The sequence below is a fragment of the Silurus aristotelis genome, assembly GCF_946808225.1.
Source record: "Silurus aristotelis genome assembly, chromosome: 9".
NCBI classification, from domain to species: Eukaryota; Metazoa; Chordata; class Actinopteri; order Siluriformes; family Siluridae; genus Silurus; species Silurus aristotelis.
In genome coordinates this window covers 614,500-641,999 of record NC_139582.1, presented here as the reverse complement: position 1 = coordinate 641,999, position 27,500 = coordinate 614,500, and the positions used below count along the sequence as shown (strand labels likewise).

The 27,500-nt window shown below is 40.0% G+C and overlaps 2 protein-coding genes across 2 annotated transcripts; one reads left to right on the top strand and one right to left on the bottom strand.

The window, feature by feature from the left end:
* Positions 1-3,745: 3,745 nt before the first annotated feature.
* fbxo3 (F-box protein 3) lies at positions 3,746-16,356 on the bottom strand. Its single transcript, XM_083550133.1, has 11 exons — positions 15,825-16,356; positions 10,399-10,488; positions 10,121-10,284; positions 9,820-9,934; positions 9,316-9,520; positions 8,133-8,178; positions 7,820-7,904; positions 7,176-7,298; positions 5,124-5,239; positions 4,794-4,984; positions 3,746-4,697 (listed from the first exon to the last, which is right to left on the bottom strand). Exons 1-11 carry the CDS (start codon positions 15,914-15,916, stop codon positions 4,566-4,568), a joined length of 1,359 nt encoding a protein of 452 aa, XP_083406259.1. The 5' UTR covers positions 15,917-16,356; the 3' UTR covers positions 3,746-4,565.
* Positions 16,357-19,245: 2,889 nt separating this feature from the next.
* Positions 19,246-27,276, top strand: syt13 (synaptotagmin XIII; the record flags this gene model as incomplete). Its single annotated transcript, XM_083551240.1, has 2 exons — positions 19,246-19,930; positions 27,049-27,276. The coding sequence occupies exons 1-2, from the start codon at positions 19,757-19,759 to the stop codon at positions 27,274-27,276; spliced, it is 402 nt and encodes a 133-aa protein (XP_083407366.1). The 5' UTR covers positions 19,246-19,756.
* Between the last annotated feature and the right edge of the window lie 224 nt (positions 27,277-27,500).

Sequence of the window (27,500 nt, the reverse complement as noted above, 5' to 3'; positions counted from 1 at the left end):
ATCACAACCTCCTAATACACCGCTATCACAACCTCTTAATACACCGCTATCCAACCTCCTAATACACCACTATCACAACCTCTTAATACACCGCTATCACAACCTCCTAATACACCGCTATCACAACCTCTTAATACACCGCTATCCAACCTCCTAATACACCACTATCACAACCTCTTAATACACCGCTATCACAACCTCCTAATACACCGCTATCACAACCTCCTAATACACCGCTATCACAACCTCCTAAGACACCGCTATCACAACCTCCCAATACACCGCTATCCAACCTCCTAATACACCGCTATCACAACCTCCCAATACACCGCTATCCAACCTCCTAATACACCGCTATCCAACCTCCTAATACACCGCTATCACAACCTCCTAAGACACCGCTATCACAACCTCTTAATACACCGCTATCACAACCTCTTAATACACCACTATCACAACCTCCTAAGACACCGCTATCACAACCTCCTAATACACCGCTATTACAACCTTCTCATATACCGCTATCCAACCTCCTAATACACCAATATCATAACCCACTATCACAACCTCTTAATACACCACTATCACAACCTCTTAATACACCACTATCAAAACCTCCTAATACACCGCTATCACAATCTCTTAATACACCGCTATCACAACCTCCTAAGACACCGCTATCACAACCTCCTAATACACCGCTATCACAACCTCCTAATACACCAATATCATAACCCACTATCACAACCTCTTAATACACCACTATCACAACCTCCTAATACACCGCTATCACAACCTCTTAATACACCGCTATCCAACCTCCTAATACACCGCTATCCAACCTCCTAATACACCACTATCACAACCTCTTAATACACCGCTATCACAACCTCCTAATACACCGCTATCACAACCTCTTAATACACCGCTATCCAACCTCCTAATACACCACTATCACAACCTCTTGAAACACCGCTATCACAACCTCCTAATACACCGCTATCACAACCTCCTAATACACCGCTATCACAACCTCCTAAGACACCGCTATCACAACCTCCCAATACACCGCTATCCAACCTCCTAATACACCGCTATCACAACCTCCCAATACACCGCTATCCAACCTCCTAATACACCGCTATCCAACCTCCTAATACACCGCTATCACAACCTCCTAAGACACCGCTATCACAACCTCTTAATACACCGCTATCACAACCTCTTAATACACCGCTATCACAACCTCCTAAGACACCGCTATCACAACCTCCTAATACACCGCTATCACAACCTCCTAATATACCGCTATCCAACCTCCTAATACACCAATATCATAACCCACTATCACAACCTCTTAATACACCACTATCACAACCTCTTAATACACCACTATCAAAACCTCCTAATACACCGCTATCACAATCTCTTAATACACCGCTATCACAACCTCCTAATACACCAATATCCAACCTCCTAATACACCAATATCATAACCCACTATCACAACCTCTTAATACACCACTATCACAACCTCTTAATACACCACTATCACAACCTCTTAATACACCGCTATCACAACCTCCTAAGACACCGCTATCACAACCTCCTAATACACCGCTATCACAACCTCCTAATACACCGCTATCACAACCTCCTAATACACCGCTATCCAACCTCCTAATACACCAATATCATAACCCACTATCACAACCTCTTAATACACCACTATCACAACCTCCTAATACACCGCTATCACAACCTCTTAATACCACCGCTATCACAAGCTCCTAATACTCCGCTATCACAACCTCCTAATACACCGCTATCACAACCTCCCAATACACCGCTATCCAACCTCCTAATACACCGCTATCTAACCTCCTAATACACCGCTATCACAACCTCCTAAGACACCGCTATCACAACCTCCTAATACACCGCTATCACAACCTCTTAATACACCGCTATCACAACCTCCTAAGACACCGCTATCACAACCTCCTAATACACCGCTATCACAACCTCCTAATATACCGCTATCCAACCTCCTAATACACCAATATCATAACCCACTATCACAACCTCTTAATACACCACTATCAAAACCTCCTAATACACCGCTATCACAACCTCTTAATACACCGCTATCACAACCTCCTAAGACACCGCTATCACAACCTCCTAATACACCGCTATCCAACCTCCTAATACACCAATATCATAACCCACTATCACAACCTCTTAATACACCACTATCACAACCTCCTAATACACCGCTATCACAACCTCTTAATACCACCGCTATCACAACCTCCTAATACACCGCTATCACAACCTCCTAATACACCACTATCACAACCTCCTAATACACCGCTATCACAACCTCTTAATACCACCGCTATCACAACCTCCTAATACACCACTATCACAACCTCCTAATACACCGCTATCACAACCTCCTAATACACCACTATCACAACCTCCTAAGACACCGCTATCACAACCTCCTAATACACCGCTATCACAACCTCTTAATACACCGCTATCACAACCTCCTAAGACACCAATATCATAACCCACTATCACAACCTCCTAATACACTGCTATCACAATCAATATTTGTCTAATAACATGACAAAAACATTACAAATCTAAATAAAATACAACCTACTCTCCAGAGATCGATCTATCTATCTATCTATCTATCTATCTATCTATCTATCTATCTATCTATCTATCTATCTATCTATCTATCTATCTATCTATCTATCTTAAATGCTTTCAATGTGAAAATTAGTAGAAAATGTCAAATAAAATATCTAAGATATAAACCTCAAATCGATGCAGGATAACAGCAAACCTGGCAACCTTGCGACCTGCTCTGAGACACTTTCACCCAAATAAACAACTCGACATAAACATTCACAATAATACTGTAGAACCCGAGACCATACCGCACACAGTTTCCAGTTTAAACCGTTTATTTCTGCCATGTTTTACACCAAAGTCAGGAACATGACCTGCTATTCTCATTTCCATGAGTCTCGTGACTGCAGGTGATGACGTCTGAATATTACATGTAATAAATGGACACATTATTGTATGATTTCATGACTTTGTGCCACTGATGTGTGTGTGTGTGTGTGTGTGTGTGTGTGTGTGTGTGTGTGTATAGTGCACTTTAATTATCTTCACCTACAAATATCATCGAACAAGCAATAAAAACATCTCCTGCCCAGTGAATCTACAGCAAGAAGCCACTTTTTAAATATGAATTAAACACGAAATGGTCCCTACAAGCAAAAAACACCACATTTAAAAAAAAATACAATACTTTGATTGGTTATTAATGTGGGAGAAAACATCACTCAGATATCTGATTACTATCTGATTACTATCTGATTACTATCTCACATCAACTTTAACCAGAAACACACTTTATTATCACATGTATCACGTAAGAACCATACAGTTTTATTTGACTGTAGACAGAGAAATGATTGGCTGATGAAAGAAGTGTGAGTGGGCGGAGCTGAAAAACAGCGACAGGACAAAGCGATATCAGACGAGCGTCTAACAAAGCACTCTTCATCTCAGTCTCATTACAGCATACACACTGGCACCAACACACTGCACAAATGGGCAGAGTTTCAGAACAAACAGGCCTTGAATCTTCAAGTCCTTACAGACCTCCATCGAATACACGCTTCCATCGGGTCGTAAATAAACACTGACGAATATATAATCTTCATAGTTTTCTGTTTATTTACACAAACATAAAAAACCCACATGTAGAATTGCACTTAACATAAAGTAGATCAATGTAAAAGGTATAACATTAATTATAATCAGAAAACATTTTCATTTAAAGTCATGACTAATGTGGTCTTCTCTGTGTCTTTATTCTCCAATTGAGAGAGAGAGAGTGTGTGTGTGTGTGTGTGTGTGTGTGTGTGTGTTCGTGTGTGTGTGTGTGTGTGTGTGACTCAAGAAAAAAAACACTGAGACTGAGACACTGAGACTTCTTTGTAAGTCCTCAAGGATAAATGCAAAAACAAAAAAAGTCTACATTCAAAACATCTATTCCAGTTCTGTGTGTGTGTGTGTGTGTGTGTGTGTGTGTGTGTGTGTTTGTGTGTGTGTGTGCGCGCACGTGTGTGTGTGTTCATTCCTGTGCTCTTATACTACATACATCGCAGTATAAATTGGTGTATTGTACAGTTATGAAGGATTGTTAACATTAGAACACTGAGTGTTATTCTGAGAGACGCTCTGGGTTTTTGGTTCAGTGTGTGTCCTCGGTTGATACGTAGTACTGAAGGCATAAAAAAAAAAAAAAAAAAAAGATTGTGTGTGTGTGTGTGTGTGTGTGTGTGTGTGTGTCTGTGTGTGTGTGTGTGTGTGTGTGAGAGATAGAGACACGTGTGGAGTAAAGTTCAAGGGAGGACAGACACAAAGGCTTTGTATTATAAACAATTGTCTAAGCGTTGCTCTCCTTTGCGCTAGGGCTGGTGTGTGTGTGTGTGTGTGTGTGTGTGTGTCTGAGAGAGAACACGGATGTGTCAGATGTGACGAGGACAGCGTCCTCCGGGATCAGCCATGTTGATAGCATGCATGTCTCCCTCCTGGTAGTTGTCAGTGTCGGAGTCGTGCTCATTGTTGTACACAGGGACAGGAGCGTCACACACAGAGCTCTGGGAGGAAAAAACACAGATCAATAGGGCGACACGTGTTTTCTTCCATGGCAGCTGATTAGATAAACCCGAATAAAGGTATAAGATCGGACCTACCGAGCGAACCATGGAATCACGGAAGGGCGGACACACCATGTGGAATCTCGGGATGGAGACGTCAAAGACCTCCCCTTTGTTTTTGAGCCTGTGAAAGGTATAGTGTCCCTCCATGTACTCCGAGGTGGTGGAGAATGTAGTGCAGCTAGCGTACTCGTGCACTTTACCAGGGGTCATCACGGGGAACTCCCCTACACACACACACACACACACACACACACACACACACACACACACACACACACACACACACACACACACACACGTCCAGTATTAAATCTGTATTTTAGGTCTTTTAGTGCTTTATACAGTACACATCTATTATCTTACCCACAACCCCAGGACCTCGGACCTCCTCTACATTTCCATTCGCATTGGTGATTTTCCAGTAGCGACTTTCCAACTGGCACGCGCTCTCGGGCAGCGCCGACTTCGCCATCTCGATCCTTAGGAATCAATATAAACAGTGAGGTTTAATGAAAAGTTGTACAGGAGTGAGTTCTGTAATATCAGTGAAACGGAATTCTGTCGAAACTAATCGTGCGTTTCACTGCCCAGACCTTCGCACTGCGTTTTCCCAGAGTGCATCATGGGGCTTTTTCACAGGTAAGTCTCGCCCACACCCACACACCTGGATTAAAAAAACGTTTTTCCAGTTCTGACACATGCTCACGTGACTATTGCTCAGCACGGACGCTCTGAGAGCTCTGCAGCTCCATGTGCAGGAAGCTGTGATGTTCTGTGTTCAGACTCCTTTCAGAACCACCATCACCTTTCCATGATGCTTTACTTCAACTGCGTACTGCTGCACCTCCTTCAGTGTTGCTCAAATCACACTCTACCTAATGTTCTAATGTTCACACTCCACCTAATGTTCTAATGTTCACACTCCACCTAATGTTGCCTCTTCTGGCACTGTATGATCACTTTAAGATCCTCGATCATCTGATATAAATCACTGAACTCTGCTCGGGAAGTGTGTGAGGAAGATGAGCTGAAAACTTCACAGGAACAGTGAATGTGTTGCAGAATAACTGTATAAAGAAGTGAATCTGCAACGCTGCAATTCAAGCAGAACCGGAATACTGGCTGTTGCTGTGTGTGTGTGTGTGTGTGTGTGTGTGTGTGTGTGTGTGTTGCAATACAGACTTGAACATGATTGAATTTGTTTATATTTCCACAAGACACTGTGTGGAAATGTAAATTAGTTATCAGTTTAAAATCCAAAGACAATGTGCAGTTTTCATAAAGAAAGTGAGAACGAGAAAGATAGACGTCTGGAGCGATAGAAAGGCGTTCATCTTCATTAACTACTCAATTATAATCTTACAGCGAGATTCTGAACTTTTCATGCTACGTTACATTACGCAAATTTGGGGCGTGGCCCTTAAAGACCCTTAATACAGTGTCATATCTACAGGCATTTTCCCTCAGAATGTTTTTCAGACCGGTTCAGTAACTGGGTCATGACCTCTGTATTAAAAGACTCCAACATTTTTCTTAAACGAAATCTCTTAAAATCAGGCAGGAATTCAATCTTCTGATGGAGAGTTGCAGAGAACTTGATTACCTCCTGACACTCTACATTTCAGACGATCTTGGAGTTTTGCATGCGTGTTCAGAATGTTGCTGTTTCTTTGTTTTTTGGTAAAAAGGGAAGTAAAGAGGGTTTTTTTTGTTTGGAAAGATCTGCCAGATATTTCAGGCTCTGTTTGGCTCAGGAACATCACTGATTTCAAAATATATAAATCACGAGTCACAAAAGAAGTACTGAAGTCTCGAGTCGCTCGGCACAAAAGCAGTCAGACCGCATATCATATCTGTGACACTTCGAGTCTTACAGATAAACCAGGCAGACGCTTCGCTGTAAATGTGTTGAACAGGAAACCACGTTACATGTTTACACAGATCATTAGAACATTATAACATTCTGAGCGGTGAGGTGAATAACACTGATTATCTTCATGGTGGAATCTGTTATCAGGTGAAAATGTTCATTAGGAAGAAGAGAACATTTTGTCCCTGATGTGGGTGAGCGAAGGGAATTAAACGAGTTTGACGAATGTATTTAAACATCTGTTACAGCTTTTACAGATAAAAATCACCAAAAGATGTTTGCGGATGTGAGCGGATGATGTTTATTCCTGCCACTACATTGTGAACATATGAGATATTGAGTAAAGCTGGAGCTTAGAAGAATAATCCAACATGAGAAAGTAAACACTGCACAAGACTACAGAGACTCGGTTAATAAACTCTGGCGAAGACTTAATGTTCTAACACACTGATGAGTTTCAGCCCTAAGGGGAGCCTCAGCGAAAAAACATGTCGGAAGAAATATACAAGGATGTGGAGAAGTTGAAAAGTGTTCTGATGTTTTACCTGATTCTGTATGTGAAGAAGAAGTGAGGAGGATGGACAGAGCTGAGCTCAGGGAGGAACGAGGTGGAGACGGAGACGGTTATGTTGTCAGTCGTGGCCACACACTTCTTATCGTGGACGTACCTTAAACACGCACAAATACAAACATGTTATTCAACTATACATCTTACTGAAGTCTTCATTCGTGCTACTGATGATCTCAACATCCAACGTGACCCGAACTACAAACTGAATCCACTGTGTTTTAGTCTCTTTCCATTTTTATAAGAAAAACATTTCTGAAAAAAAAAAAAAAAAAACGAAATCTCTTCCAGAATCTTTATACGACTATTAACTTTCATCAATTATTGACAAGCTTCATAAAAAAAGTCGGAGCAAATGAGTCTCCGTCCCCCCGGGGTATAAATACAAGGATACACACATGTAAATTCCCTTTTTTATGGAAATTGAATATTTATCCTGCATAAATCAGGTGAAGAACATGATGACTTCATGTCACCTGTTCAGGTACTGTTGCCAATCACACACACACACACACACACACACACACACACACACACACACACACACACACACACACACACACACACACACACACACACACACACACACACACACACACACACACACACACACACACACACCTGAAGATCTGGTCCCGGATGATGGGGTATTCTCCAGTCACTACGTTGTGAACATACGAGGTGAACCATTCAGTAAAGCTGGACCCTGGGGAAAAAAAAACATCCATAGAGAAGAACATGAGAACTGAAAAGCTACAGAGACTCGCTTAATTAAATCTGCACCAAAATTATGTTCTAACACCTGGTGTGAGTTTCAGCCCAAATGGGAGCCTGAGCCCAAAATAACAAACACAGCATTGTGAAATATTCCAGCTGCTCCTTCACCACATAACTCAATCATTCAGAATACTTCACTGTGCTCTTCAGATCCTACCTGTGATGAACATATCGATAGCAGATGGATCTTGTGCTAATTGATCCTAGAAAAAAGAAAGAGAGACGTCTTCTGTTGGTCAAGTGCACAAAAATCCTCGTCGCTAAACCACATAAAACATAAAGATGGAATCATTAACTGGTGTGTGGATAAGGATGGGTTTTCTTTTAGTTCCTCTCAGGGAGTTTGTTTCCCTCACCACAGACACCTCTGACTCACTTAACAATTAACTTATGAATTATAAATTAGTGTATAATATTCTGTTATTGGTGGGTGTCAATGTAAATCAGAGCTTAGTGGCTCATGAAGTTGAATTGGGGGACTTGAGAAAACAACCCTGATGTTCAAGCATGGTCTTCAGGACAGGTTTGAAACTGAGTGTAAGTGTACACCCCCAGGTGAGTCCCTGATGAAGGAGTTTATTGGAGGTAAGTAGTATTATAGACACTGTAGGTAGATTAGGTAGTCTGGTTCCTCTCAAGGTTTCTTCCTTATAACATCTAAGGGAGTTTTTCCTTCACCACAGTCTCCATGGCTGCTCATCAGGGATAAACACACATCCTTCACCCTCACTGTTCAATTCTGTACAGCTGCTTGGAGAATGTCTGTTGTGAAAAGTGCAATAGAAATAAACTTGACCTAACTTGAAAACTTGAGGAAGGAAAGTAAGAAGGTGCAGTAAGAAGGTAAGAAGGTGCAGTATATAAATAAAAAAGGTTTAGGCAGTAAAATGTGCAGGATCTGTGATAAAGCACAAGTTCAGGAGTTATAAACTGGAATTAGGCCTCCGGGGGTGTGTGTGTGTGTGTGTGTGTGTGTGTGTGTGTGTTGAACTTCCTGGGTGTATTTTGTGCTTAGATAATATTTATCTGAGTGAAAGAGAAAGAGAAAGTCAAACTGTTTGTTTCTACCCTCATACATAAACATGAACACAATATTTTTGCTCAAAGTGACCCAGTGCTGAGATCGAGTTGTGTGTGTGTGTGTGTGTGTGTGTGTGTGTGTGTGTGTGTGTCAGGTCTAACAGGTCAGTCGAGTATCAGAACACACCAGCACAGAGGGACAGAAGGACAGAGGGACAGAGGGAGGAGCTCTTTTCCTGTTCTTGTAAAAATAAAAAAAATGATTATAGGCTTTTTCGCAAAAATGGTGAAAGAAAAAGAAAAGAGAGGGGGACTCTAACCGGACAATGGTAGAAGATCTCGCTGAGTGTGCGTCCCTCTGTGCTCTCTAGGGCCATGTACTGGCTGAGTCCGGTGTGAAAGCAGAAGGTGAGGGGGAGACACTGCCTCATGCCCTTCCTCTGCTGAAATCCTCCTGCTGCAGTCTCAATGTCCAGCAGGTCCTCTGAGCGATAATGATTAGACAAGGCCATGCTGCCCATCAACCTGCAGAGAAGAAGTTCAACATCATCAGATTTACTTCACTTTTGCTGCATGGTGACTCAAAGTGTTTGATGTTCCTCGTTTCATTTCTCAGAGGTTCACATCGTTGCAATTTTCAGACAAGCCAAATTATTGTGACACGAGTTCTGATTCACAGTTAAAATACCATCCTCTGAACCTCTTGTGGAGGACGAGTAATGCTGGAGGGAAGACAACAAGATCCAACATGACCACTACCTGATTAAGTTTAATTGCTAAGTTTTATTCTTATTTATGCAGGTAGTTATGAAGGCATGCTTCACCCAGGAACCACCAACTTCTGTCCATTATGTATCCTGTAGGAACAGCGGTAGTCGTTTGGGAGCTTGCAGCCGATTTGAGCTTCGATGGCATCCAGTTCTTCCTCCTTTGCACCTTCTGTTGAAGAAGAAGTCACAAGTTATACATTCAGTGTTATTTAGTGGTGCATTTTTCATCCATCACTGCTGCATGGTGCACACGAGATCATTTTCATAACAGCAGAGACAGTCCTCCAGAAAGATCTGACATCAGCTGTTAAGGTTATAACACTATTAGAAGTAAGAGAACGGCTGAATGTGCCACCTTTCAGAGAGGCAATCATTCGTGGGCATTTTTGGCCCAAATAGGACTTGAGGTCATCCCAGGCTTTCTTCAGTATGCTGTAGTGATCTACATAGCGACCGAGGTCAGCGTAATAGTGAAGGAACAACTCCCTCCAGTTCTGTCCTCTCTGCCCTTTATCAGCTCTATAAAAATGAGAAATTAGTATTTTAGGTGATTAAAATACACACCAATCATGTGTGAAAACGAAGAAATGCTCAGTATTATATACAGTGATGGAGCTTGTTTGAAGAACTTACTCAGTGAGAAGCCAGTGCTTCTGGCAAAGCCTCTTCCATAAAGGGTTATGACCAGTCAGCTCGTTTAGACGCCGATTTACAAGACTGCAACTGTGAGTGGAGGAAAAGAAAACTTCAATATATTATCCACTGTGGCAGGTTTAGCTGACCTGCATGAATTTAATAGAATAATGGTGTATAGTGACGAGTTATATGGTGGTCAGTGATTATAAATATTGTGATGTTCATCACCACAGGGAAGTTATTTAACCTTATGTGTTTGCCAGAGAATCTGCAAGTGAACTCTGGAGAGCTTTCTGGCTCAGAGAAGGAAGAAACAGGATCTTGATAAGACTCCAAAAAAGGGGGGGACTAACCGGAATCTTGATTTTATGAAGATCTCCCCAAAACAAAAGAGTGATGGCCACTAGCAGATATTGGTGGATATCTCCGTGTACACACCGTACCTTCGCCATGCCCAGCCCAGGCTTCCCTCACACGCCTTGAGTAAACCTGACATCACAGGTGTCAACATCTAATCTAATTGTATTTGTATGTATGTGTATGTGACAAATAAAATTAGATTTGATTTTGACACCTGTGATGTCAGGTTTACCCAATTGTGGAACACAGACCTCGGGAGATTAGAATGAGCAGGCGTAGGGGGAGGAGCCTGCACAATCGGTTTTAGGGGAGATTGGCGCCCCCTTTTCCAGGTGATGGGGATGGGAATGGGGTGGGAGAGAGAGGTGGAGAGTTCTCCAGCCCTCAGATGAACTTCGGCTAGCTGGACTGCCTTATCCAACGAGACAGGATGTTAGAACTGAGCTCATACTTCCATCCTTGCTGGAAGTTGGGCAACAAACTGCACCAGTACCACCAAGTCAAAGATCTTGTGTTTCACTCCTTCTCCAGCAGCCACCTCTGGCCAAACTCACAGAGCATAAGAAAATGGAAGCTCTCTAATTTGATGGTATATCATTCTCTTACTTCCCGGTGTTTGGCACCAGCGTGGAGAGGTTTTTGGCTCAGAGGAAAAAGAAACAGGAGTTTGCCGACAAGTCCAACAAAGAACCAGCTTTATTTAGCATTTCTCTTGTGCTTTTCAGTGACATTAATCTCACGCACACAGTTTTGTTGGTCTTTCTCTTCTGAGACTCCCATCTTCCCCTTTTTTTTTCTCTTCGCCAGAAAAAAACAGATCATTTTTTAGAGTTATAGCGCCAACAGGTGTCTGATTCTAACCCCGTGTTTCCTCTCGCTCCACTCCCGATCCACAATCCCACGCTTGGCCACGCCCTCAAACTAAATATTTTATATATATTATATATCATAATGTAGCAAATGTGCATTGATGTTTTGGTTAAATGAGGTTTAGATGAAGATGCTATGCCTTTTAATATGATAAAATCAACCAGTGTCTAGAAGTGTGTGGTATGTGTCAGAGGCGGGAAGTAAGAAGTACAAATACTCTGTATTTTTCTGGTATCAGTACGTCACGTCAGCGATGTAACCATTACTAAAAACAGAGACATTCCTGATCCTGATCATCATCTTTTCTCTGCTTGTGTTTTACATTGTGGATGTTCAGCCTGGATACACTCATTAGGTAACAAATTCCTTTTGTGTTAATATATTAATTCTGGTTGCAGGTTGCAGGTTGTAATAATGAAATTACAACCTGCAACGCAACACGTTTATTCATGATGTCATCACTTTACTCAGATACAAAAAAAAACCTCCACTAAAAAAAAAATTTATTCAGTAAACATTTGTTTTACTGACGTGCCAAATCTCAAATCCGCACCAAACTCCGTCATGATGCGCACAATTAACCCTCTGGGGTCGACAAACGCGCCGGTGTGGCCGAAACGAACTTCAATTACTCCATCTTTCATGATCATTCAGATCAATATACTACACACAATACATCATTCATATCCGTCAATGTTCTACTTTTATTTGTACACTCATAATAACAAACAAAACGCTGTGCTTTTGTAAAAGAAAGAAAACAGACAGGGGGCGCTCTCTGCCTTCTCCATCATCATACTCTCTTTACATACACACAAATAAAACATCCTGACTCTCAGTGAATTCTCGCCTCACAGACATCATAAATATTTATATAGAAAACCAATTCACATCGAATACAAATCACATCATTAACCGTCAGTGTGGAAACAAAGTAAAGATTCTGTTTGGTGTCCTGATGATTTACGTCATTTACAACTTTATTACCTCTATAACTTTTTAATTACTTTACAAGAATATTTAGTCCTCATGCTCTATGCTGAGTTCGGTTTCACTAATAATAAACATATGTTTGCATTCAGAACTGATACAAATGTGTGATTAAATTGCGATTAATCGTGGGTTAAATTGTGACAATTAATATTTCTATTTAAATATTTAAATCGATTGACAGCCCTAATATTAATATGACGTGAGGTTCAGTTTCCAGTGTAACACTTAAACAGGTAGAATAATAATCACTAGTTTTTACTGAAGAACATGTCAGAGCTCAAACTTCTTTACTTTCACTTGAGTGAAAAAGTGCAGTCAGAACTTTTGAAGGGGGTGTTTTGCCACCTCTGTGTATTCTTCAGTAGTGAGCGGCAACGTACAGTAGTGTGTGGTAGTGTACAGCAGTGTGCGGTATTTTACATTAGTGTGCGGCAGTGTGCATTAGTGTGCGGTTTTGCACAGTAATGTGGGGTAGTGTGCATTAGTGTGCGGTATTGCACAGTAGTGTGTGGTAGTGGACATTAGTGTGCGGCATTGCACAGCAGTGTGTGGTATTGTACAGTAGTGTGCGGTATTGTACAGTAGTGTGCGGTACTGTACAGTATTCTACATTAGTGTGCGGTATTGTACATTAGTGTGTGGTAGTGTACAGAAGTGTAGGGTAGTGTACATTAGTGTGGTAGTGTGTAGTACTGTGTGGTGGTGTACTGTAGTGTGTGGTAGTGTGTAGTACTGTGTGGTAGTGTACTGTAGTGTGTGGTAGTGTGTAGTACCGTGTGGCATGGCACAGTAGTGTGTGGTAGAGTGTAGTACTGTGTGGTAGTGTGTAGTACTGTGTGGTATGGTACATTAGTGTGTGGTAGTGTGTAGCACTGTGTGGTATGGTACAGTAGTGTGTGGTAGTGCACAGTAGTGTGTGGTAGTGTAGTGTGTGGTGGTGTGGTAGTGCACAGTAGTGTGTGGTAGTGTAGTGTGTGGTAGTGTACAGTAGTGTGTGGTAGTGTAGTGTGTGGTGGTGTGGTAGTGTACAGTAGTGTGTGGTAGTGTAGTGTGTGGTAGTGTACAGTAGTGTGTGGTAGTGTAGTGTATGACACCACTGGCTCACTCATTAGGGATAAACTCAGACACTAAACTTCTACATTCCAACTTCATAAACCCTTTACCTCTGCAGCGCCGCTCTGGGACACTGTTAAATACTGTGTGTAGTGTGTAGTAGTGTGTAGCAGTGTGTTAGTATGCGGTTGGTTGTGTTAATGTGTATTGTACAGTACTGTATAGTGTGCAGCAGTGTGTAGAAGTGTGTAGTAGTGTATAACAGTGTGTGTTAGTATGCGGTTGGATGTGTTAATGTGTATTGTACAGTACTGTATAGTGGTGTGTAGTAGTGTGTGTTAGTGTGTAGCAGTGTGTAGTAGTGTGTAGCAGTGTGTAGCAGTGTGTAGAAGTGTGTAGTAGTGTATAACAGTGTGTGTTAGTATGCGGTTGGATGTGTTAATGTGTATTGTACAGTACTGTATAGTGGTGTGTAGTAGTGTGTGTTAGTGTGTAGCAGTGTGTAGTAGTGTGTAGCAGTGTGTAGAAGTGTGTAGTAGTGTATAACAGTGTGTGTTAGTATGCGGTTGGATGTGTTAATGTGTATTGTACAGTACTGTATAGTGGTGTGTAGTAGTGTGTGTTAGTGTGTAGCAGTGTGTAGTAGTGTGTAGCAGTGTGTAGAAGTGTGTAGTAGTGTATAACAGTGTGTGTTAGTATGCGGTTGGATGTGTAATGTGTATTGTACAGTACTGTATAGTGGTGTGTAGTAGTGTGTAGCAGTGTGTGTTAGTGTGTAGTAGTGTGTAAGTATGCGGTTGGTTGTGTTAATGTGTATTGTACAGTACTGTATAGTGTGCAGCAGTGTGTAGAAGTGTGTAGTAGTGTATAACAGTGTGTGTTAGTATGCGGTTGGATGTGTTAATGTGTATTGTACAGTACTGTATAGTGGTGTGTAGTAGTGTGTAGTAGTGTGTAGCAGTGTGTATATCAGTGTGCGGTTCCATGCGGAAGTGTGTGTTATTGTGTAGCAGTGTGTGTTAGTGTGTAGTAGTGTGTGTTAGTGTGTAGTAGTGTGTAGCAGTGTGTTAGTATGCGGTTGGTTGTGTTAATGTGTATTGTACAGTACTGTATAGTGTGCAGCAGTGTGTAGAAGTGTGTAGTAGTGTGTAGCAGTGTGTGTTAGTATGCGGTTGGATGTGTTAATGTGTATTGTACAGTACTGTATAGTTGTGTATAGTGGTGTGTAGCAGTGTGTATATCAGTGTGCGGTTCCATGCGGAAGTGTGTGTTATTGTGTAGCAGTGTGTGTTAGTGTGTAGTAGTGTGTGTTAGTGTGTAGTAGTGTGTAGCAGTGTGTTAGTATGCGGTTGGTTGTGTTATTGTGTATTGTACAGTACTGTATAGTGTGCAGCAGTGTGTAGAAGTGTGTAGTAGTGTGTAGCAGTGTGTTAGTATGCGGTTGGATGTGTTAATGTGTATTGTACAGTACTGTATAGTTGTGTATAGTGGTGTGTAGTAGTGTGTAGCAGTGTGTTAGTATGCGGTTGGATGTGTTAATGTGTATTGTACAGTACTGTATAGTTGTGTATAGTGGTGTGTAGTAGTGTGTAGCAGTGTGTATATCAGTGTGCGGTTCCATGCGGAAGTGTGTGTTATTGTTGGACTGCTGCCAGCGCGGATATTTGTGAAGACTAAGTAGCGCCCAGACCTACAGATACTAATGCACAAAACAGCCTTCATGTCCGGATCGGTTTCTCTAAAGGGAAGACATGTAGTGAAATCTCTATCAGTCCCATAATCAGAATTGATCAGCAGAAGCTCCTCGCTCCGTGATCTTCATGTTTTCTCCCCTGGAGCCGGTGGTTGCTCACAGAGCCTGAGTGTAAACAGCTAACCCGCTAGCTGTGCGCTTCCGTGTGGGAGGAGGACCTGCTGCTCCTCCAACCCTAAGGAGATGTCATTGCACCCGTCAGTAAGAAACCCATCTGATCCTGATGTCTGAGAGAGAGTCTGACTCGAACCTCAGCATGGACCAGCTCTGAGGAACATCATAAAGCTAACTCGCTACTCCTGCAGCCAACAAGCCAAGAACTTCCCCCACACTCTGAGGAACCTGGTGTGATCATCACTAACTGCACGCACTCAGAACGGTGATGACCGCTCACCTGCTCAAATCTCTGAAGTCAAGGAACGAGATAATCAGGAGCAGCGGATCAGAAGGTAAACTGTCCAGGCTCAGCGCTGTGGCGGCCGCCATCTTGGTACGTGCGGCCGAAGCCCCGCCCACATCACATTGGCACGCGAGTGGGCGTGTCTCTCCGTCTTTACCCCCGCCTCCGGTTTGTGTTGGTAAACACGGGGGCGTCCCGAGGCGCGCGAGCTCACAGCTGTAATCATCTTCATTAACCCAGAGTTCTGTACAGTCTCATTAACATTTATCACATTTAGCAGGAAACCTTATCAACAGCGATGTACAGTGGAGTTAGAGTTGAGTTAAGCCTCGCAGTAGCAGCTTGGTGGTGCTGGGATTTGAACCTATGACCTTTCGATCCAGAGTCCAATGTCCAAACTCAGCTACAACCTTCACCTGTCAATCACATTAACTGACCAAATCTGTATAACTGTATGTATTGCGATTCTGTGACCTGATTGGTTGATTGTATACACATGGTGAACCTGCTGGTGTTCTTATAAAGAAACTGGTGTTTTAGAAACTGTATAATGCACTGCAGGTCTAATGGAGATGATCAGCAGTGATCACTGTAACCTCCTCCTGTGTGTTTTTCTGATAATAAAAAAAAAGCTGATCATGAAGGCTGACGCAGTCTTGGTCCGTGTGGACTTGGTGGAGGATAAGAGGACACTCAGGAAACTCGATAAACAACAGTCCCTTAATGACCTACAGATGAAATAACAGAGCTCGTTTAGCAGAAGATCATTCAGAAGAGGTATTGATTCCATCAGAGATCACAGTGTAGTCTTATGATCAGCTCAGTCAGCAATATATTAGAATTTAACCAACATCTCGAGGCACATGACGATGCACACTGCCGATTTAATATCATTCATTCAAGATATATTATAAATTACTTTGTGTATTTTTTTAAACGTAACTATTTTTATATAAAACTGCCTGTACATGAACTGTACTAAAATATTATTATATTATTATATTTATTTATATAATTTATTGCTGATATTCTGAGACTGAAGTCCAGGTACAGACCATCTGCAGTAACAGTACTGGGTTTGTCTTAATACCAGATTATGACTCATATACAGGAGCATCTCAATAAAGTAGAATATCATTAAAAAAGTTGATTTGTTTTAGTAATTCAGTACAAAAAGTGAAACTAGTATATTATATAGTCATCACACACACACTGATGTATTTCAAGTGTTTATTTATTTTTTTTATTTTGATGATTTTGGCTCACAGCTGATGAAAACCCAAAATCTCAGAAAATGAGAATATTGTGAAAAAGTTGAATATTGGAGACTCGTGGTGTCTCACTCTAATCAGCTCATTAACTCCAAACACCTGCTCAGGTTTCCTGAGTGTTTAAATTGTGTCTCAGTCTGGTTCAGGCTCTACAATCATGGGGGAAAACTGCTGACTCGACAGTTGTCCAGAAGATGATCATTGACCCCCTGCACATGGAGGGTGAGACTCAAAAGATCATCGCTGAAGAAGCTGCTGTTCACAGACTGCTGGTTCCAAGTACATTAATGGAAAGTTGAATGGAAGGAAAACATGTGGTAGAAAAAGGAGAAATGAAGCTCATTCAAGAATTTGTGGAGATTCACAAAGAGTGGACTGCAATAAATTAACTTTTTGTTGATATTCTAATTTATTGAGATGCTCCTGTACACTATACGGTTGTGAGACCTTTTATCTTTCTTCCCTGAAGGGGGCAGCAGAGAGCTATATTTGCTCTTTGCCTGGATCAGTGTATTTCTGCTCTTCATGTTCCATATCACATCACTGACACACACACTGTACAGAGCTCCTGCAGGTCAAAGTCAGCAGCTGGACATGTGTTTCAAGAATCTATGAGAAGGTCAGACATGTTTTGGATGGAGATTTCCCACTTTTTTGTTTTAGTACCTGTATGTAGATTTTGACATAAACAAGTCAGAATTTATTGCTAAAGATTTCAGTTCTGATGAATTAATTACTGCTGCTGTCTGATCTCAGACACGTCATAAATGGTGCTGCTGCCTGATCGCAGATATTAAATTATTAGTGCTGCTGTCTGATCTCAAACATGTTATATTTAGTGCTGCTGTCTGATCTCAAACATGTTATATTTAGGGCTGACCATAGTTAGTGCTGCTGTCTGATTTCAGACATGATATTAAGTGTTGTTGTCTGATCTCAGACAGACCATAGCTAGTGCTGCTGTCTGATCTCAGAAATGATATCAAGTGTTGTTCTCTGATCTCAGACAGACCATAGTTAGTGCTGCTGTCTGATTTCAGACATGATATTAAGTGTTGTTGTCTGATCTCAGACAGACCATAGCTAGTGCTGCTGTCTGATCTCAGAAATGATATCAAGTGTTGTTCTCTGATCTCAGACAGACCATAGTTAGTGCTGCTGTCTGATTTCAGACATGATATTAAGTGTTGTTGTCTGATCTCAGACAGACCATAGTTAGTACTGCTGTCTGATCTCAGAAATGATATCAAGTGTTGTTCTCTGATCTCAGACAGACCATAGTTAGTGCTGCTGTCTGATTTCAGACATGATATTAAGTGTTGTTGTCTGATCTCAGACAGACCATAGTTAGTGCTGCTGTCTGATGTCAGACATGATATGAAGTGCTGCTGTCTTATTTTAGACACGTCATTTGTTCTGCTGTCTGATCTCAGACACGCCATAAATAGTGCTGCTGTCTGATCTCAGACACGTCATAATTAGTGCTGCTGTCTGATCTCAGTGACATTTTCATAATTTTACATTTTCTCTGCTGCAAATGTAGAATTTACTGCATATGCAATGCTACTGTCTGATCTGGGTGTCATTTTCAGTGAATCCAAGTTTAGACATGAACCTGAGATTGGACACTGTTAAAATAGGTTTCAGTGCTGATTAAAAGATTCAGTAACCCCTGACTTATGTGTCATATTCAATACCACGGTCTGATCTCAGGTTCTGTATATCAGCTTCAGTGTATGTGTGTGTAATCTGTTATCTTCACTGCTGTCTGACCTGAAAATTGATTATTTTTAGCTCAAACACGGCACATTGAATATAGATGGGGTGAGGGGTTGTTTCCATGGCAACATGGCATGTCCTTACTCAGGTTCTTCTGCGGAGAGAACCAAAAATAGCATTTAATAATAATAATAACAATAATAATAATAAAGTCTTTCATTATTATTTACAATATCTAAAAAGGATCAACTAAATTCTAAAATGATGATTCTGCGTGATTAATTAAACATTATTATATTCTTTAGAAATTATTTGCATTTTTTTTAAATAAATGTTTATTTTCATGACACAGAAATGTTTTTTTTAGGTTTCCCTGCAATCAGAAGGATCTGAAGTGATGGGACTCCGTGAAAGTGATTTCACTGAAGCTCTGACGTCAATGTACACACACACACGCGCGCACACACACACACACACACACACACACACACACACACACACACACACACACACACACACACACACACACACACACACACTGATGCCGTTGGAGTGTCAGTGACAGACTCATCTTTATTAAGTATGGCTCGTCAGTTCTCAGAGCCCTCCCTCTTTCCCACCTCCTCCATTTCTCTCCTTCTCTTTCTGTTCTCGCTCTTCACCACCATCTGCTTGGCCCGAACACACACCATACAGCAGACGGTGCATCACACACACACACACACACACACACACACACACACACACACACACACACACACATGTGCTGCTCCATCATCCCCTCTGTCCTTGCGTCTTTTTTCTCTCCTCTGACATCATTTCTTCTCTTGTCACTCTCATTATGAAAGCGCAGGATTAAAACGGAGACCTGCTCCCTCTTCTGTCGCTGGTTTTCCTTCTGGACTCTTTGTGTTTTTGGTAGATCAGTGCTGAAGGATGTTCGTGTCAGTGGCAGCAGTTCTCGGGGCGACCCTGGGAACCGTCTCTGGAGCGCTCACCCTCTGTGGCCTCTCGCTTCTCTGCAAGAACTGCAAGAAGAACAAATTTGAACAGGATGAAAGCGCTGACTCAGAGAGAGCAAAAGCCAGCATCTTACACACTCTCACGCAGGTAAGGAGCATCGCTAGAGATATTCCTAAGAAACCGTGCTCTAACAAACAGAACTTCATTTCAGAAGGTTTGTTGTTCAGATACAATGTTTTTCTGAGACTCACAGAGCTGATTACATTGATACACATCTGCACAGGAACAAAACTCCTGGAGCTGCTCAGACCAATCAATGCCTTCAGTGAAGTATCTGAGAAAGTGATCTGATCTGATCAACTGCGTGACGCAGAGAGCTGTGCTTCACTTGTGCTCCAAACAGTTGCACATTACTGAGACACGGCTACGCCCAGAGACGCTAATGAACCCCTAATGAAATGTTTGTGGTGTTGAATTGCCTGTGAATCTTCAGTAATTAGATCTTTGGAAAGCCGGCATTGGATTCAGTACAGAGTGATGCTCACTATTTATAGATGTCTGACTGTCGGTGCTCACAGACAGCGTCGGCTGTTTGCTGTAGCGAAAGCTGTAAATAGAAGAAGCAATTATCGTTACAGGACTGAAAACATCGTCTGGATCTCCAGCAGAGGTCTGAGGAACACAGGAGATGCTCTGCTTTGGCGATTCTCTGAGCTGTATGATCATTCTCTCAGTCTAGTGATTTCTGAACGGGTTCTTGCTGTGAGATGGGCACCAATTGTTTCCTTTCTCTATTTTTTATAAGATATCTGGAAGAGGAAGAGCTTTCAGCTCGATTAGGAAATTTGTTGTAGATTTTGTGTAATGATGAACTATCTGTTCAGGAGTTCGTTTTATAGAAAACCTTAAAGTGTTTGTTCTGATCCTGATGTCAATGATCTCCTACTAAACACACTAAATCCACTAAACACATTTTAAATAATCTCTCATTCATCTATATAAATACATCAACTACACCAATATTACTGGAGATCAACACTGAACCCTGTGCTCTAATGGTTAGTGAGGTTGGAGATACCTGTAAAAGGATCTGAAGCTGCAATCATTTCTCTGTCGATTTGTTTCTACTTCTGGGATTATGTTTTATCTGCAAAATCCTGAGAGCTGTGTTCTGTATTTTGCTTTAAGGGCAAGGGTTTCCAATCTTTTCCACAAAGGGCTGGTGTGGGTGAAGGTTTTCATTTCAACGAAGCAACAACCAGACCTGATAGTCCATTGAAAATAAAGATCTAAACAGATGGAATCTGGTGTGACGTGTTTGGAGGGAAAACGTTGGAAAAGATCAGACTCCTCTGTCTTAGGACAACCTTTAGGCTTGGATCATTTCAGATCTGCTTGTTGTAATGGAGGTGGAATTGTCTGGATTGTGAGGGTCACCAACACCGACACAAGAAGCTCTTAGGAAGGTGCAATGGCAGTAAAGAGACGTGAAGTACGTGAACGTGTGCAAACGAGCACGTGTGTGTTCGGGTTTTCTTTTCTAGTTACTGTTAAAATAATATTATATTATTATACTATTTATATAAACTCATAAACACATTATCTGTGTAAAGCTGCTTTGAGACAATGTCTTATATAATAAAAAGCACAATACAAATAAAATGGAATGGAATTGTTTTAATTACAGAAAATATATTCTAGATTCAAATACATATTTTAAAAGGCTTCAAAAAAACACTTTAAAATTGCTAAAAAAAATAAAAAGAGCATGATGAATTTATGGACCTTATTTCATTAAGTAATTTATGTAAAAGACAAAAATCTTTCAGTGTATATTTTTATGTGCAGAATTTGTGTGTTTATCGTGTGTTAGTATTTTACTGCTCGCTGCTTTTGAGAGTCTTAAAACCTTTCACATGATCATCCTGCATCCAAAGAGCCCTCAGGTTCAGGAGCTGCATGTATTATCTATAAAACCTGCACACGTTTCCAGGTTTATCATTTTTCTACTTTAATTGGACGACGTCGACGTTTAAGATTATACTCACCGTCACGCCGCTGCACCTGGCTTTCTGAGTGTGTGTGTGTGTGTGTGTGTGATTATGAATCAGATGAATCTATATATAGACCACCTGGCCTGTCCTTGCCTCGAATTAGTCAACTGGTGCTACAACAATTAATCAATCTTTGTTACGTTCCTGAACCTCGCACTTCTCCGTCCCTAAACCTCCTCCACACATACATTCCCTACTTACTCATACCTTAGAAATCTACATTTACATGCAAGCATCACACACCTTTCCACCCACCCACACACACACACACACACACACACACACACACACACACACACTGTCAACGTATAGTCACGACTTATACTCACGTATTTACAGACCAGCCTCTGTGTGTGTGTGTGTGTGTGTGTGTGTGTGTGTGTGTGTGTGTGTGTGTGTGTGTGTGTGTGTGTGTCTACATTTCCTGGTTCGTATAATACACACACATAGATTTAATGATTGCCGTTTCTTTGTAAATGAACATAATAAAGTGGAGTCATGAATATTCATCCTCATCTAACAGTCACAAATGGTCTCTGGGAAGAACGCTGAACATGAATATGGATTCACTGGGAGAAGAAGAGAGAAGAAGAACAGAGAATTCTTTAGTACGGTGTAAATATTTCACTGCCACGTCTCTCTATAGTGAAGAGATCAGATCAAATCAGGATCACGGGCTGAACATTATGAACATTTATGGAGTGTTTAACAGGACACATGGATTTCACGTTACTGTAAAAGCCTTTCTGATATCTAGAACCATTACACACCCAAAAAGAAATCTCGGATGAATGGATCATGACAAATACAAAATAAATGATAGCTGTTAGCGTTATATGGAATGTATGTTCACAGAATCTTTTGACAAAAAATAAAATAGAGTGGGGACTCTATAAAAAGGGTACCATCAGGAATATGGTCTTAAACTACATCTCCAGTTAGTAACTTGACCCTAAAGGGACCATGTCACATGTTTGCTCACATATTCACAAAAATGAGCCAGTGCTAATAGTAGAAAATCGTAAACCTGAGAACAACATGAAGGACATGAGAGACACAAAGATCTACAAATGCTAAGTGCTAAGTGCTAATCATTAAGAATGTGAATCAGGTGTGCAAACATGTGACATGGAGATCCTTAGCAGTCTAGTGACTGATGGCAGGTGCAGTACATGACCACATTCCTGACAGGAACCTGATTGATGTCTGAATGATCTCACTGTGTACTAATCAGATACTAATCAGACGCTAACTTTAATCAATCCTGGAGTCGAAGTGCTTCATGTGTAATTTAACTACATGTTCGCATGTCTGTAATTAATGCATTAATTAACACCTTAATCAACACCTAATTAAGGTTAGTGCTTAATTAGTGGCTAATTAGTACAATAATTAGTTTACAGTTAGTTTATGGTGCGCTGATCATTCATACAGATGTGATGAATCGTGTCCCCTTATTATAAAGCAGAGGTGCACATATCTTTCTTCTTTACAGGGCCAAAAATCTGACTTGATTTAGGGTCCAAAACTAAATGATATCAAACTGCAAGATTTTTTAATGAATGTCGCCATGTTTCCTTCATTTATTCAATTTAATTTAGTTCAATTCCTGTTTATTTGTATTGAGCTTTTAATAATGAACATTGTCTCAGAGCAGCTTTACACAGTGAGTCAGTGAGTCTAATGAGAGACAGTTTTCTAAACTGAGCTGCAGCTGATTTAGTGATAAATCAGGATCTTATGTAGGTGAGAGACTGATAGTTTACTCCTCAGTTCACACATCAGACTGAACGTCTGCTCACAGTGGGAGGTTCTGCTGAAGTTTTCACAGCTTTCAAACTTTTCCTTTTTTTCTCTTCTTATACTGTATATGGCATTTATATAAATATTGTGGTCGAATTTTGAATCATTTGACACTTAACAGTGTTTCCCAATTTCTCACTTCTGTTGTTTGCTGTATATATAAAATCTGTTATTATGTGCAGAAAAACTTTTCTTTCTTTAAAAAAAAAAAAAAAAAAAAGGCTAATTTCATACTTTCCCAGCAATATTTACAGGACAATCAATTTTTACCTATTTGTTAATTTTGTTTGAAAGTTAACCTCAATTATTATTATTTTTATTTATTAATTAACTGTTCGGCTGTTTTTAATGCACTTTATAATAAAGACGACAGAAGCTCTACAGTAAAGATGCTGCAGTAAGGACCTGCAGACCGAATCAGAGGTCATCACAGGCCAAATGTGTCCTCATTCTGCTAATCTCTGTTAAATCAGAAGTAAACTACTGTACAAGTTTCTCACCTCCATAAGATCCTGATTTATCAGTAAATCAGCTGAAGCTCAATTTGAAAGAAAAAAAAGTCAAATAAGGTGCAGTTTCATGTCTCTTATTAGAGTCACTGATATTAAATCATATGAGCAGCTGTACTTTATTACAGACTTAATATCAGTGTTAGAGATTGAAATCTGTTGTAGTATAAATGGGATTGTTTTTGTTCTCTCATTGTTCTAAACATTTCACTGAACTTTGCATGAGTTTTGCAGATTAGAGTCATGCCTTATATTTATTGATTGATTTTTTCAAAATTTTTACGAAATCACAAATAAGATGCAGAAATGTATAGATGCAGGTGATAATAAAAGGTCACTATAGTCCATGTTTGGGCATCCCAGCTTTAAAGAGCTGCTATCTTTATAATAAAGTGCATTAAAAAGATTAATAGCTGAACAGTTTATTAGGATATAAAATGAAATAATTTAGATAAAATTTCAGGCAAATTTAATAAATAAATAAACATGAATAGCCCTGTTAATGTTATGAATTTCAGATGCTGCTAAAGTATAAAATTTGGCTTTCAGGTCATTAAGATGACATCTATATATATATATTTATATATCTGCACAATAATGAGGAGGTTGTAATATCAGAATCAGAAATAGAATTTACCAAGTATTAGGTACCAAGTGCTTTCACACACAAGCACTGTGACTTGGCCTCAGGAGCTTCCAGTGCAGGAGAAGTACAGACATGATTTAACAGAATAGTAAACCAGACAATTAAATTAACAATTATATACAGAGTACAGCAGAAATACAGCACTTAAATGTCAAAGGATTTAAAATTCTTTCACTTTATAATATTTATATGACTTTTTAAACAGTAGGGAATTTATTGTTGAATATTATAAATATAAGTCAAACAGAAGAAATGAAATGCAGCAAATACTTTACATATATAGATTTATTTGTAATGACACACCTGCTGATATGCTCCTCCATCCTTCACAGATAATTATTTCTCAGATGCTCTTTGCTGCAGATGTTGTGTTCCTCTAACCTAAAAAAAAACAACTCCCAAAGGATATTAGATTTGTTGGATTGGATTCAAGTCAGACATCGTACTTATGCAGGTCATAAGGTCATAAATACAGCCAGTGTTTTATTATAATCCATTTATGTGTCATGTAAAAATATCATCTCTCTACCTTTAGCACTCATGCAGCCCCAAATCATTACAGTTCCACCACCATGCTTCACTGTCAGAACTATGGATACTCTCTCGTAGTCCTGACCAAGTTCATCTGACCGAAGAATCTCCTTCCCAAAACATTACTCAGACCTCGTTTCTTTTACTTTAGCAAAGTTCTATCTTGCGGTCTTGTGTTAAAGAACAGAGAAAAGTTATTCTTTCTTCTCGAAGCTGATGTGATGTCATTTCTGAGCTGTCACAGATTTCCAATGAAAAGCCCTGTGCCAATCAGAAGCACTCGCCCATCTGTTTTTCCGAGCTGGATTGTGTAGTAGGAGCGAGAAGTAGCGCTCCATCCATGGTGTCATTTCAGAACGACGTCCACTGAAGCTCTGATCAGTGGCACAATGACTCATTCTGTAACTCCTGATTACTGAGTCAGTGTTTCTGCTGAGTTTTCATTCGTCTTCCTGTATCTTTTTTCCTCTAAGTGAAGTTTCACAATTGGATTTCTCTTTATTTCTATGGCACGTTCTGGAGATCACCTCATCTTATAACCAGTTTATGTAATTGGACTAATTGTAAATCACAGGTAGACTCCATTTTGTGTGTGTGTGTTCACAGGTGTGTTGGCTTTATTGTGTTGTGTTTCAGTTTTAGTGTGTGTATTTTTAATATTGTCTCCTTTAAAACATTGTTTTTAGTCATATATTTTAAAATAATGCAACTTCTGAAAAACAGTTATGACATTGGACATCTAATGCGAAGGGATTTACTCTCTTGTGCTTGATATAATCCTGAGAAAATGATTTTCAGAAGAAAAATGTGGATGTGTGGATCTCCTACTTCAGCACATCATGCAGATCCCAGTGATTGTGTCTGATTTTACTCTCCAAACCTGCCTTGATCACCAATCAGGCACCACTTGCTTCTGCTGAAGATCCACATGGACAAGTGAAATATAGATGAGATTACATTTCGTAACCATGAACCATGACAGAAACAGTGAGCATCTGATAACTTCAACAATAATGGAACTATAATGATTGGATATTTCGTATCACACAGATGAGAATGAGTTTCCTCCTGAGTCTGGTTTCTCTTAAGGTTCTGCTCCTCAGACCAGCCATCACCTTTGCCTCACTCCATAGGGATGCATCTGTGAATTAAAAATGTTTATTCTTAATTTATTCTGAAAAGCTGCTTTGTAATAATATGCATTTATATTATTGGTATTTAGTAAATGTCCTTATCCAAATCATCAATTACTTTATATCATTGAACTGCTGAAAGTAAAGGGTCTTGCTTAAGGGTCCAGCAGTGGTGGCTTGGTGGTGTTGGGATCTGAACTAACAACCTTGTGATCCAAAGGTTACAATCTTAACCACCGTGCTACATTTCCCTCCTTCCTGCAATGACCACTGTTAAACATGCTATACAAATAAATAGCAATGAATTAGAATTAAATATCATTATAACACCATCTGTTACATTTTCTGCATTAAGCACATTTACACTGAAGATCTAATTAATGTTTTATTGTTTAATGGGAAATTTGAGTTTATTAAAATGTGTCTATTATGTTTATAAATAGAAATAGAAAGAAATCTGTACCCTGAAATTTTAATCCTGATTAAACCATATGAATCACTTTATACCCTTTATTTAATGTGATTCTACTGAAAATACATATCTAACGCATCTTTATATTTATTTTACTTTCATTTGGTTATAATTCAGTTCAGTGTGCAGAAATCTACTGAACCTATTCAGCCACAGGCGCTGCTGAAGTTCCCCAAGATCTACAAACCCAAACCATCTGTCACATCATCTGAGGTTATGAACTACAGTGAAGATGCTGAGAAAGCTCTCGCTAAACCGGACAGCCGTGACCAAGGAACAGAGAAGGAGAAGGAGGTCACTGATCTCCAACGGCAAGGTCAAAACTACTTTATCTCACAAACATGATGAAGGACGTGACATTATATTATATTCAATTAGATTAGATTAGATTAGATTAGATTCCATGATATATTATATTATATTATATATTATATTATATTATATTATATTATATTATATTATATATTACATATTATATTATATTATATTATATTATATTTAATATTATATTATATTATATTATATTATATTATATTATATTATATTTATTATTATATTATATTATATTA

Excerpts from the sequence above, each read along its gene's own strand:
- fbxo3 (XM_083550133.1), bottom strand. The coding sequence starts at position 15,916 with ATGGCGGCCGCCACAGCGCTGAGCCTGGACAGTTTACCTTCTGATCCG. Across the intron at positions 9,935-10,120 it reads AATGATTGCCTCTCTGAAAG|AAGGTGCAAAGGAGGAAGAA; the intron begins GTGGCACATTCA and ends CTTCTTCAACAG. Across the intron at positions 9,521-9,819 it reads CAGAAGTTGGTGGTTCCTGG|GTTGATGGGCAGCATGGCCT; the intron begins GTGAAGCATGCC and ends TCTTCTCTGCAG.